Source organism: Littorina saxatilis, linkage group LG17, assembly GCF_037325665.1.
Source record: "Littorina saxatilis isolate snail1 linkage group LG17, US_GU_Lsax_2.0, whole genome shotgun sequence".
NCBI classification, from domain to species: domain Eukaryota; kingdom Metazoa; phylum Mollusca; class Gastropoda; order Littorinimorpha; family Littorinidae; genus Littorina; species Littorina saxatilis.
In genome coordinates, this window is record NC_090261.1 from 37,871,199 (window position 1) to 37,887,328 (window position 16,130).

Genomic DNA, 16,130 nt, shown 5'->3' on the forward strand with positions numbered 1-16,130 from the left:
CTCGTTGAACGCGAATACCGTATTTGCATGCTTCAGTAGGCAGGGGAAATAATGCACATGGGAAGTGATTTCGTGTATTATCAAGATGTAATGAAAATTGTAAATTGCCAATATCACCATATATGTGTGCTTTAAGCGGCGTACATATCACTTGCTCAAGTAGGACCACAGATTTTCTATCACAAAAAGACGGATAGCAGTTGATTTGGTTAAAACGATCACTTCATTCGATCATTCCGTTCAACTTGATACTGATACCATTCACATTTTTTTTTACCATCATGATCAGAGTCATTTTATTTGCTGTTATTGTCAATACAACACAAGACTGACAAATCCTGTTTCCTTAGATGGTGTACCAATGTCTGAAACGCGACAACATACGGTCAAATCATTCACCGGATCTGATCGGCCTGAAAGCGGAAGGTCCACTGACAAGTCATTTTCCAACATTTTCGGATCTGCCTCCGGATCTGCTGACGTCACAAAAAGGAAGGACATTTATGATCAAGGTATTTTGCTGTTGAAAACGTTTGTCTGAATCCGTATCGTTTGAAGAAATGTTTGTCATGCTCTCCTCTTACTAACAACAACAACAGCAGCAGCAGCAGTGGCAGGAAAACAACAACAACAACAGCAATAACAAATGATAACGTCAACAAGAACGAGGACGACGGTCAAGACGACAACAGCAACAACAACCTCCTTCCCTCCCTCCCTCCCTCCCCGCTATCTCCGTCCCCGTACACCCCCCCCCTCCTCTCACCACCAACCGCCCCGCGGGCCAACTTCATAATGAGATCCATGTCTACCAATGACATTTTGTATTTATTTGACGAGCGCTCGAGGGTAATAGAATAAGCTGTGGTTTGCTTTTTTACATCTGGCCCTCGCCCTAAAGAGGGACTAATCCACAATAAAAAAGAAAATAATATCCATTAAATGTTTACAGATAAACTGAACAAAGAACCCATGTACAGGCCGTTGTCTAAAAAAAAAGTACCCGATTTTCTTACAATACCACAGACAAGTCAGTAACTTTATTGAATGATTTTTGCGTGATATTGTAGTCAGTTCATAGAAGTTTTGTCCCCAGTTCACAGCTTTCAGTTGAGATCGTCTGTTTCAAGTCTTCACACCACGTGATCAATGTAGCCACCCCGTTTTCCAATGACAGACTGCATCCTCATTGCCATATTGTTCATTACATTGGGGAATGTTTCCTGTGGGATGTTCTGGATTTCTCTGAGAATGTGGTGGCGGCTCCATCCTGTTGGAACCACTGTGTTTTCATTCGGATGACTTGTCATTCTCCCTTCTCTTAGTTTTTCCATGTCTCGGTACTGATGTTTCAATGTCTTTTTGGGTACTTGTTTCTTAGACACCCTATCTACTATACATCACGTGTCGTCATTCCTTACTTGTCATTACATGTACCGCCCTGAAGAAGTCAGCGACAGGCGGACGAAAATGTTATTAAGAATGTATCAAAACTGGTTTCTGTTGTGTTTTCTTTTTTGTTACATTTAGTCAAGTTTTGACTAAATGTTTTTACATAGAGGGGGAATCGAGACGAGGGTCGTGGTGTATGTGTGTGTGTGTGTGTGTGTGTGTGTGTGTGTGTCTGTCTGTCTGTGCGTGTGTGTGTGTAGAGCGATTCAGACCAAACTACTGGACCGATCTTTATGAAATTTGACATGAGAGTTCCTGGGAATGATATCCCCGGACGTTTTTTTTCTTTTTTTCGATAAATACCTTTGATGACGTCATATCCGGCTTTTTGTAAAAGTTGAGGCGGCACTGTCACACCCTCATTTTTCAATCAAATTGATTGAAATTTTGGCCAAGCAATCTTCGACAAAGGCCGGACTTCGGTATTGCATTTCAGCTTGGTGGCTTAAAAATTAATTAATGACTTTAGTCATTAAAAATCTAAAAATTGTAAACAAACAAAAAAGTTTATAAAACGATCCAAATTTACGTTCATCTTATTCTTCATCATTTTCTGATTCCAAAAACATATAAATGTTATATTTGGATTAAAAACAAGCTCTGAAAATAAAAAATATAAAAATTATGATCAAAATTAAATTTTCGAAATCAATTTAAAAACATTTTCATCTTATTTCTTGTCGGTTCCTGATTCCAAAAACATATAGATATGATATGTTTGGATTAAAAACACGCTCAGAAAGTTAAAACGAAGAGAGGTACAGAAAAGCGTGCTATCCTTCTCAGCGCAACTACTACCCCGCTCTTCTTGTCAATTTCACTGCCTTTGCCACGAGCGGTGGACTGACGATGCTACGAGTATACGGTCTTGCTGAAAAATTGCATTGCGTTCAGTTTCATTCTGTGAGTTCGACAGCTTGACTAAATGTTGTATTTTCGCCTTACGCGACTTGTTTTGATGTAAGAATGAACATTAAATGCACCACACAGGGGGAACATGCAAGTTCATGTGTTGTGTGTAAAGTAGGCTTATTATTACCAAGCTAAAGCAAGCACCTTTGTTGGCGGCTTGGTTTTGACAGAGGTTTCCTATCGGTTCCTCCTGGTGGGAAAGACTGGAAGCGGAAAAAGTACCACGGGGAACAGCATCCTGGGTGCCGATCGGTTTGATGGCGATGCGTCCTTCGATTCCCAGACCTTCCGCAACCAACTGGAACGTGGTTCAGTCGACGGTAAAATAGTGGAGGTAAGTGATCACAACTTGTGGCAGATTTTGGAGGTGGCTACGGTTGTATAACGACAATGGAACCCCCATTTACAACCTTCAACAACCTGAGACAATCAGGTCTTTAAAGGGAGGGAGTCTTAAAATGGTGGTAAGGGCGGGGATGTAGCTCAGTCGGTAGCGCGCTGGATTTGTATCCAGTTGGCCGCTGTCAGCGTGAGTTCGTCCCCACGTTCGGCGAGAGATTTATTTCTCAGAGTCAACTTTGTGTGCAGACTCTCCTCGGTGTCCGAACACCCCCCGGCCGTGTGTACACGCAAGCACAAGACCAAGTGCGCACGAAAAAGATCCTGTAATCCATGTCAGAGTTCGGTGGGTTATAGAAACACGAAAATACCCAGCATGCTTCCTCCGAAAACGGCGTATGGCTGCCTAAATGGCGGGGTAAAAAAACGGTCATACACGTAAAATTCCACTCGTGTAAAAAAACACGCGTGGTGTACGTGGGAGTTTCAGCCCACGAAAGAAAAAAAAAAAAAAAAAAAAAAAAAAAAAGTGGTGGTACATTTACTGAGGCTATGAACAGAACATCTGAAAAAGCAAAGTCTTAAAAAGGAGGAAGTCAAATTCGGGTGTCTTAAAACGGGAGTTTCACTATATTATCCCAGAAGAACAATGATGAATAAGAAGAACGAAGACGATAAACCACGCGAGTACAGTATTTTGGGGTCTTTATTATCCAAGAGAAAACAAAAACAAACAAAAACAGCTAGACTGCTAAGGTTCAAAAATACCTTTAATACTCGTCATCTTGAGGTCGAATTAAACGCGTACTCAGAAAAGTTCTGTAATTTACCTTATAATAATTATTATGTGTAACGGTATGTCTATCCCTAGCAGATGATGACATTATTCGGTTATTCCACGGAAAAACAGAAATGCCGCGGAAAAGTTAGGTTATTCCTCAGAAAAACACGTTTTTCCGCGACGTTTTTCTTTTTACCTGGAATAACCGAATAATGTCATTTTCTGCTAAGGTTGTATGTCTGTCCACAGCAAAGTTGAAGTCATGACAGTTTGATTGTATCAAAAATTAAACTTTCCATAAATTAACAATTTCTTAATATTGTCCTGGAGCACATACCAGGCCGTTGATATGTTACACCCGTTTTCATACTCGGCTCTTCGTTGGTCGTTACGCCGCAGGTTGTACTCAACAGTCAATGCAGGTTAACAAATCCGGTTTAAAAAAATGCTTTTTTGCAACATAACAAAAAATGAAAGCTGGGTGTGGTATACGGCATAAATTAGTGATTGGTTTAACGCTTAAACGTAATACGTGAACACTACTGTTGTCATAAAAAGAATTGTGCACACTCTTGCGGCATTACCCCCAGATCATGGACTGCCCAGGACTGTTCGACACCGCGCGGAAGCACGAAGAGATCTCCGCAGACATCGTCAAGGCCGTGGCCTGCATGCATCCGGGTCCTCACGCCATCTTGTACGTCATCCGCCTGGGCCGTTACACGGAGGAGGAGTTCCAGGTGTACAAGCGCCTCAAGGCCTTGTTTGACGAGCGCGTGACGGAGCACCTCATCATCGTCTTTACGGGCGGGGACGGGCTGGAGAAGGAGAACAAGGGGATCGATGAGGTGCTGAGACGCGTGCCCGAAAGCCTTAGAAAGGTCTGTATTATCATGCGGCTTGGGAAAATGGAAATACATGTACCGTATAGACGGGTCATTTTTTTGTAAGTGGAAACAATTTAGGACATTTGTGGATTTTTTGTGTAGTAAAGTTAAGACATTTTGGGAAACGAAAAGTAATTTTGGAGAAAAAAAATACGAGTTAACTTTTGTCAGTAGCAAGTTAAGAACATTTGAAAAAAAAGAATGTGTTTGTTGTTTGTTTGTTTAAGAACAATTTCAAACTATTTGGAAAACGTAAGAACATTTAGTATAATTATTTGAATATTGTATTTACAATACAACACAATTGAACTTTATTGTCTGAGTGTGGCAACAAATAGAAATTATCTTACTATGATTTTCTGTTAATTCAACCGTAGGTCCTGAAAGAGTGCAGGAATCGTGTCGTGGTTTTCAACAACGTGACTGAGAACAAGCAGCCCTACGTCCAGCGACTGATGCGAGAGGTCAACAGCCTGCTGACCGCCAATGGAGGGCAATTCTACACGTGTCCCAAGTATGCCAACGTTGGTCAAGGGATGGAGGAAGAAGTGGCCAGACGACTGCTGAAACTGGAAGAGGAAGACCTCGCCAACAACCCTTACGCTCGCGAACTCAAAGCCAAAGCCAAAGCTATGGAAGATAGGATAACGGAGCAAAGGAAAGCTTTCGAGAAGCGAGAGAAAGATCGCAAGCTTCAGCTGAAGAGGATCCAAGACGCTGCCAAGGGGGAGAGGGAGAGAATGAACCAGCAGATTGACAACATGGACTGCAGCATGGCAGAGCGAGAGGCGGAGAAGAAGAAGCTGTTCGAGCAGCATCAGAGGGCATTGGAGGAAAAGGAGAAAGAACTGGAAAACAAAAGACAAGAGGAGCTGAGAGAAATGGAAGAAAAGCAGCAAGACTTGCAGCGTCATCTTGAAAAGATGGAAAGGGAACGTGAGAAGACTTCGGAAGAGAGGAACAGAGAACTGCAGAAGAAAATGGCCGAGTTGAAACTTGCGATTGCTCGCAATAACGAGTCGTCGTTTCTTGATACTTTGGTCATGGGTGCTAAACTTCTGATTGGCAAGTTCTTGCCTGTCTTCAAGTAGAATCAATCATTCCCGAGGTTCCTGTCAATCTTCAAATAGATCAACCCATGGACTTGGTCCATAGATAAACTATTCTAAAGGAACAGAGAACAAAACAGAAAATCCCTGATTTTTTTTCATTGATGCATGAACACCCCCAAAAAAGGTCAAAAGCATTCGTCTTGAGAAAATAACATTTATCCACAGGAGCATGTTTTATGAATACAAGGCATTCACATAGTATGTAAAAGATAAAAGATAGAAGTTAACTAGACAATGGATTTGAAAATGAGCGATAAGGGAAAACAAAAAAACAAACATTATGCAAAACAGAAAATGACTACTTTTCTTAGTGGATAAAGCGATAAAATTTGCCCAATTAGAGGCAGAGTTAATATTAACTATTGCTCTGTTTATATAGTTTGTATAAGTGACAAAAAACAAAACCTCTATGACACGTTAGCATATAAACAGGAAGACAAATAAATAAAATTTCTCGAAAGCTATGTGTAAAACCAACCTAAAGAATGCTCATCACAAAAAATAAACTGCAAGCAACAATTTGCAAGATTCTTGATACATGTATGTAAACATCTGAACATTCCACAAGAGGAGAATAAACCTGCATAAAATACTGCATTGCGGACATATATGTATAAGCAAGGTGCATAAATATTCAACAAAAAAGGATTGCAGTCTTCAAAAATACGGTAACACAACATTTTTATATAATTTTCTTAACTTGATTTTTTTTAAACTTTTCTTTGTTGTCGTTCTACTGTGCACATGAACAAATATTCCATAGAATGATCCTTAATTCATACAAAAAAAGGAAAAACCCAAATCGTTTTGTCCTTGCATCAGGCTCTGATTTTGTGTCACCTGAAAATTTGAGGCTTGCTGTTAAATCTGCGACATTTGTGTTTGCATGTGTGTGTGTGTGTCACAGAGTGTGTGTGTGTGTGTGTGTGTGTGTGTGTGTGTGTGTGTGTGTGTTAGATGAAAGTCCATGGAACATATGCCCAAGACTTCATACCACCAGTTCCTATGACAGCCAGCCTATGTAACCCTGTTAGTGTCCGTATGCAAGTTTACATGATCCAATGTACACTTCAATATCAACATTTATGGTGAAAATAATTGCAATTAATGTTCTCACCGGCATCAATGACCACAGTAAGCTTATACAAGCATTCTCCATCTTCACTGATATCATCTCATTATCATTTTTTTGTCCACGGGTAAGGCATCGCAATCTCAGTTCTTATGCCATGAGAGTTTATCGTCGCTAAGCACGTCAGTGTGTCGGTTCATGTGTACCATCTCCCATCTCCTCATCCAGGGGCCCTGGATTGTAGTGTCAAACTTTGGGTCGTCAGCCTCCTGAGTGAGAACAAGAAGAAAATAATTAAAATAAATTATTTTGCAGGGTAGCGAGTAAAATAACCTGTGCAGTTCATATGGAATTTCACAAATCTATTCGTTATGGTTATAGATTCAATCTTGTAGAGTCGAAAAAGATACAAATGTAAAAATCAGTAAATGTTTAGCAATGGGTGGTTTTTAGCACATATCTCGAAAGTTGGTTGAGCAATTTATGTCACTTTTTTCCAAACCCCATCACAAATGTGGACACAGGGGTAAATGCTACCGAGCGACACATTATGAAAAGGATTCTCAGGCATCTGCTGCTAGTGAAACTCACAGGGAAATTGTCTTTCTGCATTTCTGACGTAGCAGCGGTGTGTCGATCGACGCTGTCAAACGCATCCCAGTCAACCTTCATGTCTGGGTTTTCCTTCGTCCTCATGAGGATTCCGTCCTTTAGTTCATAAAAGCCAACTGAATGATCGGGTCGTTGCCAGCGAAGGTCAAGGCTCCAGCGAATCTGGTCTGACACGTTCGCCAAACTGAAGAAAGTTAGAAGGAAGAAACTGACATGAATTTTTAGGAAGTAGAAATATGGAAATTTGAAGTTAAGAAACACAGGTTTTGGGTATTTATTTACATGATAGCATAAACACACATGCATAAAGGTGTGTGTGTGTGTGTGTGTGTGTGTGTGTGTGTGTGTGTGTGTGTGTGTGTGTGTGTGTGTGTGTGTGTGTGTGTGACATAAATTAAACGCGCACACCCACACACAATGCAGACATATATATATATATAGCAAGTACTCCTTCTACCCCTGAGAGAAGTATTCCTTGATATATAGACACATATTTCCATACACACACCAACAAAAGCAGACACAAAACATACTCATATGTACACATTAGACAGACAGACAGACAAACATACACACAAACACATACAAAACACACAAAGACACACACGCACACAGTTCCATTTCCTTACCTTCTATGAGGGATGAGGTTGTTGATGAGTAGCATGCCACCGTAGGGAATGGGACATAACTGGATGTCTTTTTTCACGTCCACATCTGCACATAATCCCAGGCACAATGACGAATAGATGACATACTCTAGGACCTCATTCTGAGCTGTTATCTTCAATCCTAAGCAGTCTAGCCCTGTGTTATAGAATCTTCATAACCTATTTTCAAGGACTGTCATTAGGAAATCTGAGAATGCAATAAAAAAAGTGTGTGTGTGTGTGTGGGGGGGTGTATAATCGGGGGTCTCAAAAGAGGGGTTCTACTGCACTACTGTTGATTTCTATTTGTTTTAAGAAACAAAAAAGAGTGAAGGGAAAAGGTGGTGGAGAGCGGGGACCAGAGGTACAAATATGATGTACAGTGATACCTGCGATGAAAGGACACCAAAGTGTCCCTACATTGAAGGTGGCCTGTAAATCATGACAGGTATATTTTGATAGAGATAATAGACAAAGGGACTCTAGAAGGTGTCCTTTCATGGGAGGTGTTCACTCATCACACGGGTCTCACATCACAGGCACCACTGTACTCACCCAGTGTCTTTGCCATTTCATCCTCCTCCAGTTGAACGTACCACGTCCCACCCCAGCAGCACTGATGTGTGGCCACTTTGCCCTTCAAGTGTCCGCGTTTGGCAACCTGCACAAAGTCATCAACATAAAATAGAATACATATAAAGAAAGAAAGATTTGTCTGTACAAAGTCATCAACATAAAATAGAATACATATATAAATAAATAAAGATTTGTCTGACGTTTAAAAAACAGAAATTACTTGCTATTCAGACTTTGTCGTGGAACAGTTTTCTTCCATACGAGATTAAGTTGATTGACGAAGCCGTCAGCTGTCTTCAATATATATAGTCCCAGTCATTAACTCATTGTTTCCCAGGTACGGATATATCCGTACCCACTCATGGCTCTATCTGACCAGGTACGGATATATCCGCTGAGACTGTTAGCTTCAGTCGCTTCCTGTAACGTCCATCTAACGCCTGCATTCCAGCTTGTTGATACACAGATTCTACACAGTTACTACTACAATTCTGAGTGACCTGCTGCAGCACAGCTGGTCTCGGCTAAAAAAAAAGTGGTCAACATAGGTGAGTTAGAAAGTGTTAATTAAGCGATACCATTTCTCATCCCTGGCATCACTTGATTTACTTGTCAGCTGAAAGGGAATTTTATTTAGCATTCATCCACAATAAAAGCAAGTCCACTGGTCCAAAGATATAAGCAGTTGAAGATCGAAACTAAGATTTATCACAAAAGTCTGCCAGAAATCGAGGAGTAAAACTGATGAGGCTGAACAGGTTAATGAGGAGGCAAAGCGTTATTTATATCCTCAAAATTGCTTCAGTGTCTAATATCATTTATTTGTAAAATCTGCTTGGTTTTTTTCTTTGTTTGTTTGCTTTGTGTTTTGTTGTTGTTGTTTTGGTTTCCGTTTTTTCCGTTTGTATGGCCATGTTGGGTTTGATGCGTGCATGCCTGGTTTTCTCCTGTAGATGGGTGTCGGCACAGGAGGTCTGCCCGCTGTCCTCAGCCAACATGCTCCGTCTTCATGGCAGCTCAAATTTTTTATCGAGGTTCTCTCCTCTAGATCCGCCGTGTTTCGCCTAGGGGCTTGCGCTGCCTAGTTGATAGGGTCACCTCGTAGAGGATGTGGTCATAGACCACGCACGGTCGGTCTTGGGATAGGGAAACATTATGCTAGTCCGGAGGGATTACGCCACAATGGCCACCTCGCGAAGACCCAGGGTCCTAGACTAGGGAGGTCCAAGGGGGAGCACCGGGAGGGCTACCCCTCTACCCGCACCTCCAACACAATCCCTTCCCCTGGTAGCTTCATCCCCAAGGAGGAAACAGAGCTACTTGCAACACCCCGTTTTGGTTTGTTTTCTTTGGGGAGGGGGGGGAGGGGGGAGGAGGTTTGTCAGTCTTCTTTTCTCACTCTTGAATCATGTTCTTGTAAACCAACTTCTACACAAAAGTATAGATCGTCAAGCAACACACGCACAGAAGAAATCGTTTACCTGCATGCATCCATTTTTCTCATTTGCATCCAGTAGAGGTATCCAGGCGGTTGGTTGCAGTACATTGTATGATCTGCTGTCAAGGTATGCACAATCTGCACAATTCAAAAATGTATGTGGATAAAGAGGTAAAAATACATTAAAAAAATGTGAACATCATTTGCTGCCTCCTGCATAAATTTACACAGATATGAAAAGAAACAACAGAAGTATTTTGTTTACAAACATCAGACAACCTGAAGTGATGACACCGATACAACAAACAATGCAGACCCACATACACACACATTGATAGAGCATGTCGAGCAAAACATTTTGACAAATCATTCCAAAACAACTGTCTCAGGGCAAGATCAAACTTCTTCAAGGATAACATCAGAATGATGAATCAACGCATATGGGCAGGCAAGTATAAATCACAAAAGACAATGTGAGTGACAGACTGTCAAACAGACAAGCAGACAGACAAACACACAAGCTGACCAACATACAAAGAGGGCCCTAAAGGGTTTAAAATCGTGATCGTGATTGGCGTTTTTTGACCTTTCTGTGACCGTGATTGCCGAAATTTCCATTTCTGTGATCGTGATGGGACTTTGCCCGTGATCTGTGAAGACAAAAAAATCAAGTCTCGTGATCGTGATCGTCATTTGTTTTCGTGATCGTGATAGGCATTATTGCCAAGCATTTTATCTTCAACGTACAATTTTCACAGCTGTATCACTCTATGATCCTCTATTCGTCAAGGTGTTCGTGATCGTGAAAACAAAAAATCAAGGTAACTGTGATCGTGAAAGCTAAAATTTCCCTTCCCGTGATCGTGATGATACCCCCCCTTTGGGGCCCTCTACAAAGACCATCAGCCATAGAGATAGCCTGAATACAGGTACAGCATGTGGAACCCCTCCTTTTACGACCTTGAAAAATCTAACAAAATCAAATCTTAAAATGGGGGTAAATTTAAAGAGGTTATGAACAGAAAATCTGTGAAAACAGGGTCTTCTTCTGCGTTCGTGGGCTGAAACTCCCACGTACACTCGTGTTTTTTGCACAAGTGGAGTTTTACGTGTATGACCGTTTTTTATCCCGCCATTTAGGCAGCCATACGCCGTTTTCGGAGGAAGCATGCTGGGTATTTTCGTGTTTCTATAACCCACCGAACTCTGACATGGATTACAGGATCTTTTTCGTGCGCACTTGGTCTTGTGCTTGCGTGTACACACGGGGGGTGTTCGGACACCGAGGAGAGTCTGCACACAAAGTTGACTCTGAGAAATAAATCTCTCGCCGAACGTGGGGACGAACTGACGCTGACAGCGGCCAACTGGATACAAATCCAGCGCGCTACCGACTGAGCTACATCCCCGCCCGAAAACAGGGTCTTGAAAAGGAGGGAGTCTTAAATGCTGGGGGGGGGGGGGGGGGGGGGGTGTCTTAAAAGGAGGATTCCACTGTTGCCAGAATGAAAGACAGGTATAGACACAAAGACAAGCACAAAAGACTTTGAGGCCAGAAATGCAAAACGAATACCTTGGTGCCAGGGAACGGTGGTGGCTTCATTCTGTGGCGTCTTGGTTCTCAGGTTCCACACAGGGTGACCCATAATGTCTGGTCCTATCAGCTGTTCCACAACATTCAGCAGGCGAGGGTTTGACCACAGATCTCTGAACGCCTGGAAAAAAAGACACATTGTGAAATTTGTCCACAGACAGACGGGCGCAATTGCCTAGAGGATGAGACGCCCACCTCCCAAGCTGAAGGTTGTGGGTTTGAATCCCGACTGAGCCTGGTGGGTTAAGGGTGGAGATTTTTCCAATCCCCCAGGTCAACTTATGTGCAGACCTGATAGTGCCTTATCCCCCTTTGTGTGTACACGCAAGCACAAGACCAAGTGCGCAAGGAAAAGACCTGTAATCCATGTCAGAGTTCGGTTGGTTGTAAAAACACGAAAATATCAAGCATGCCTCCCCTCAAAGCAGAGTATGGCTGCCTAAATGGCAGGGTAAAACGGTTATACACTTAAAAACCGTGGGAGCTTCAGGCCATGAATGAAGAAGAAGAGTTCACAAACAACAGGTTACCTACAGGGTGCCCCATAATGTCAGGTACTATCAGCTGTTTCACAATAACCAGCAGGCCGCCTCAGATCCCTAAATGCAATACACAAATTCTATACAGTCAAACCTGCCCTCGCAACCACCTCTCAAAAGCAGTGCCATCTGCTCACAATGATCACTCCCAAGGATCCCGGATGAGTCTTTCTTCTATCTAATTCACCATTCCACAGCGACCACCCGTCTATGACGACATCATTAGGTCCGTCCCTTGGATGGGCGTTATAGACAGGTTCCACTGTATGTATGTTAAACTTTTTTTAAATTTTTTTTTTAAAGAAGAGCTGCAGTAAAACTGTTAGCTCAAAGGGACTGGTTACAATTTTACAGTAAGAATTTACTATCACATAAAGGGAGGTAATTAGGTGACTGACCAGTGACTACAAATGTGTGGAAAATGTTTACTGTACAGTGGAGTACGGGTACAACGAATCTCAAGAGAGATACATTTTAGTTTGTTATATCAGCAATTCGCTGTAGAGTTTTCAACCCTAAATGGCCTTAAGACAAGTTTTCCCACTCACCTTCAAATGATCGTCCCATCGATCTTTCCTTGGAGAGTACAATCTCTGCATGTTTTCTACAGCTTCATAATATAATCCATAGAGAGAGGCATAGTTCAAATGTTCACTTTACTGTCACAATTTTAGAAGTAAAATTTAAAAAGTCGTGTAAAAGCATGTACATGTACATTCTGATCAATCTCCGTGTCCGTCAAAAAAGACACTGCACACACTGACACTGCCGCGACACACGTACTAAGCTGTTTTGAAAAAGTCCAGAATGTTTGTCTGACGCTGCTCAGAACTGGCACACTTCTCCACTGTACACTCCAATTTGGAGATCTTATCCAAGTCACAGACATCTCTGCACTTTGCCTGGCAGTTGGTGTTGGGAGCGGTTCTGGGTCATCGTCTTCACCGCTGTCACTGGCTGTTCCATCTTGCTGTTCCGTGCACCTCCCGCTGTTTGTTCAGAGTTCGCTCATCACGCGATGTGCACTTGTGTTTGTGTATTTTTGTGTATTTTTGTCTTTGGAGACAATTATTGACATCAGTTCATTGTAGCCTTGTGACTTTTAGAGACAAAACGGCTCTGGGGCGATGAAAACGTGTTTGTTAAAAGAGGGGTTCGTTGTGCAAATGAGTTCAAAAGGTTCGATGTAGCCGGAAAGTAACAAGTAAGAAATAGAAGGCTGTCTGCCGGGAAATCAATGGCAGTTTGTTAAAAGAGGGATTTCTTTATACCCAGGTTCGTTATAGCTGGATTCCACTGTACCTGAGAAAGTTTCCCTTGTTTGTGCAGGAGAATGTTGGCCCCGGGAAACTCTTTCTCGATGTGAGTCAGTCTCTCAAACAAACCATACTCCTTGTAAAGATCTGCAAAATCGAATGTTGCAAATATCATTTGTGAGTGTGAGTCTGATATACTATAGTATTTTCTGGCATAAAGAATTCTCAAATAACAGCTAGTTACCCGTGAATAATTACTTTTCCTACATGACACTTGCCAAACAGAGTGTTGGCTTAATTAGTGTGATTAGGTTTAGAGTACGTGTTGCTCTTTTAGAATGATGTACAATGATATACCAAGGTACACATACATAGGAAGACAGAGACAAAGGCAAATAAAGAGAGAGACACTCAGACAGAAAAGCATGCACAAAAATGTAAATTTATGGTCTCAGGCAGACCTTAATTCTTGCAGAAAGAGAGATAGGTAGAGAGACAGAGTGAGTGAGAGAGAGAGAGATAAAGAGAGACACACACATGTTCCTTTTTATATTTAGTCAAGTTTTGACTAAATATTTTAACATCGAGGGGGAATCGAAACGAGGGTCGTGGTGTATGTGTGTGCGTGTGTGCGTGCGTGCGTGTAGAGCGATTCAGACCAAACTATTGGACCGATCTTTATGAAATTTGACATGAGAGTTCCTGGGATTGATATCCCCATACGTTTTTTTCATTTTTTTGATATATGTCTTTGATGACGTCATATCCGGCTTTTCGTGAAAGTTGAGGCGGCACTGTCACGCTCTCATTTTTCAACCAAATTGGTTGAAATTTTGGTCAAGTAATCTTCGACGAAGCCCGGGGTTCGGTATTGCATTTCAGCTTGGTGGCTTAAAAATTAATTAATGACTTTGGTCATTAAAAATCTGAAAATTGTAAAAAAAAATAAAAATTTATAAAACGATCCAAATTTACGTTTATCTTATTCTCCATCATTTGCTGATTCCAAAAACATATAAATATGTTATATTCGGATTAAAAACAAGCTCTGAAAATTAAATATATAAAAATTATTATCAAAATTAAATTGTCCAAATCAATTTAAAAACACTTTCATCTTATTCCTTGTCGGTTCCTGATTCCAAAAACATATAGATATGATATGTTTGGATTAAAAACACGCTCAGAAAGTTAAAACAAAGAGAGGTACAGAAAAGCGTGCTATCCTTCTTAGCGCAACTACTACCCCGCTCTTCTTGTCAATTTCACTGCCTTTGCCATGAGCGGTGGCCTGACGATGCTACGAGTAAAATGGCATTGCGTTTCATTCTGTGAGTTCGACAGCTACTTGACTAAATATTGTATTTTCGCCTTACGCGACTTGTTTGTTTGTTTTGCAGGACATACTTTTGATTTTCTTGCCAGTGAAAAGCATATTAGCCAGATCATCCACCAAGACTTCAATTGCTTCACGGCATGCATCCAGTTCTTCCTTCTTGAAAAATGAGTCAACAATCACATAGCCCTGAAAGTGAAACAATTCAACATAAAATATTCTTATAAAAAGACCAAAAGCTTTCGATCTACACAAATAATGATCTGATAAGCATATATATAATTATGTCATTGTCAAGACTTTAGTTTAATACTAAATTAATTTCTGAAATACCTGAGTCAGTGAGTGTGTGCATAATAATGAAATTTATGTAAGGTCACTCATGCCAGTAATGTAAGGGAGAAAATAGATTATAAAACAAGGGTTCGATATGTACACATGTGTGCACGAAGACTCTTCCTGAAGACATATATTGGGATCTTTGTTTATATATATATATATAGGTATCGATCCCTGCATGTTCTAAATTGCACAATTTAAATGTTGACAGAAACATGTGTGTGTGGTCCCCCCCCCCCCCCTCTCTTTCCTTCGTGCAAAATGCCATTGCCAGGGGGAAATGGATACCGCACATGCCATAATGATACCTATCATAGTCTGTTTGAAAATGTTAACAAGCTCAACGTGTGCCAGTGACACGCTAGGTTTAGTACTAGGAATCCCTACTTATGCAATACGAATAATATCTAACATTTCTGAGTCTATAATACTGCATCAGATCGGTGAGATACTAAACAATCCTATGAGATGCAATCCTGCTATAGGCCATGCGCGAAAGAGAGAGGGTGTACCGAGAGAGGATCATGGATGAGAGAGAGAGAGAGAGAGAGAGAGAGGGAGGTCCGACTCCGAGTGCACGCACTTGCACTGCGTTACGTTAGTGCGTCTTCCGTCAGATATAAACAAACCTCTTCAAAATACTGCTTAATCATGTCCTCGGGGAGCTGCCCTGGCTTTTTCTCCAAAGACTGGGCTGGCATCGCCTTAATGTTGAACACCTCTGGGTATGTTTCCTCCACTGCGCCTGGGTACGACGTTGTCTTCTCCATGTCGGTCGCCATGTTTGTTTTCGTGAGTGCTCATGCACCCACAAAGTACAGGCGCACGGAATTGATAGTTCTGAAGATGTCTGTGCCAGGCACAGCGAATGCAATGTGTTGAGCTATTGTGTCGTGCCTTTGAATGTATTCTCGACGAGGCAACAAATCAAAAATCAAAATAAAACAAAAACGACCAAGAGTGAACAGGAATATTCTTTATCATGTTTTAAAATTGATGACCCCTCGGCTGACCAAACGTGAAAGGCAATGACAACATCACGTACGTCCAGAAAAAAGGCATTCTCCAAGGCCTTTTCTTCTCCAGGGCCGGACTAGGCGAAGAGGAGGGGGGGGGTTGCCAGTGGTAGCCCAGGGGGATGTCCCCCCTGGCGGCAGGGGCGGATCAGTTCATTTTATGACTGGTTTTTTTCAAAAGTATATTGTGAAGATATGGGTGTGAAGGCGCGAAGCGCCGAG

The 16,130-nt window shown here is 41.7% G+C and overlaps 2 protein-coding genes across 2 annotated transcripts in view; one reads left to right on the forward strand and one right to left on the reverse strand.

Annotated features, from left to right (window-relative positions):
- The window catches only part of LOC138951876 (uncharacterized), a 7,762-nt gene extending 1,409 nt beyond the window's left edge, over window positions 1-6,353 (forward strand). The window contains exons 3-6 of the mRNA XM_070323434.1: window positions 351-512; window positions 2,535-2,698; window positions 4,075-4,365; window positions 4,749-6,353. Of these exons, the coding sequence (XP_070179535.1) occupies window positions 351-512; window positions 2,535-2,698; window positions 4,075-4,365; window positions 4,749-5,462 (1,331 nt within the window). The 3' untranslated portion in view covers window positions 5,463-6,353. The remainder of the gene's footprint in view (window positions 1-350; window positions 513-2,534; window positions 2,699-4,074; window positions 4,366-4,748) is intronic.
- Window positions 5,560-15,699, reverse strand: LOC138951877 (phytanoyl-CoA dioxygenase domain-containing protein 1-like). Its single transcript, XM_070323435.1, has 9 exons — window positions 15,522-15,699; window positions 14,625-14,742; window positions 13,264-13,364; window positions 11,402-11,543; window positions 9,872-9,966; window positions 8,370-8,475; window positions 7,797-7,881; window positions 7,147-7,351; window positions 5,560-6,824 (listed from the first exon to the last, which is right to left on the reverse strand). The coding sequence occupies exons 1-9, from the start codon at window positions 15,672-15,674 to the stop codon at window positions 6,699-6,701; spliced, it is 1,131 nt and encodes a 376-aa protein (XP_070179536.1). The 5' UTR covers window positions 15,675-15,699; the 3' UTR covers window positions 5,560-6,698.
- Window positions 15,700-16,130: the final 431 nt, after the last annotated feature.

Bases quoted from the DNA above. Each gene is read 5' to 3' on its own strand.
- LOC138951877 (XM_070323435.1), bottom strand. From the start codon at position 15,674: ATGGCGACCGACATGGAGAAGACAACGTCGTACCCAGGCGCAGTGGAG. The intron at 14,743-15,521 runs GTTTGTTTATAT...TTTCACTTTCAG, and splicing joins TTAAGCAGTATTTTGAAGAG to GGCTATGTGATTGTTGACTC. The intron at 8,476-9,871 runs GTAAACGATTTC...GACTTTGTGCAG, and splicing joins AGAAAAATGGATGCATGCAG to GTTGCCAAACGCGGACACTT.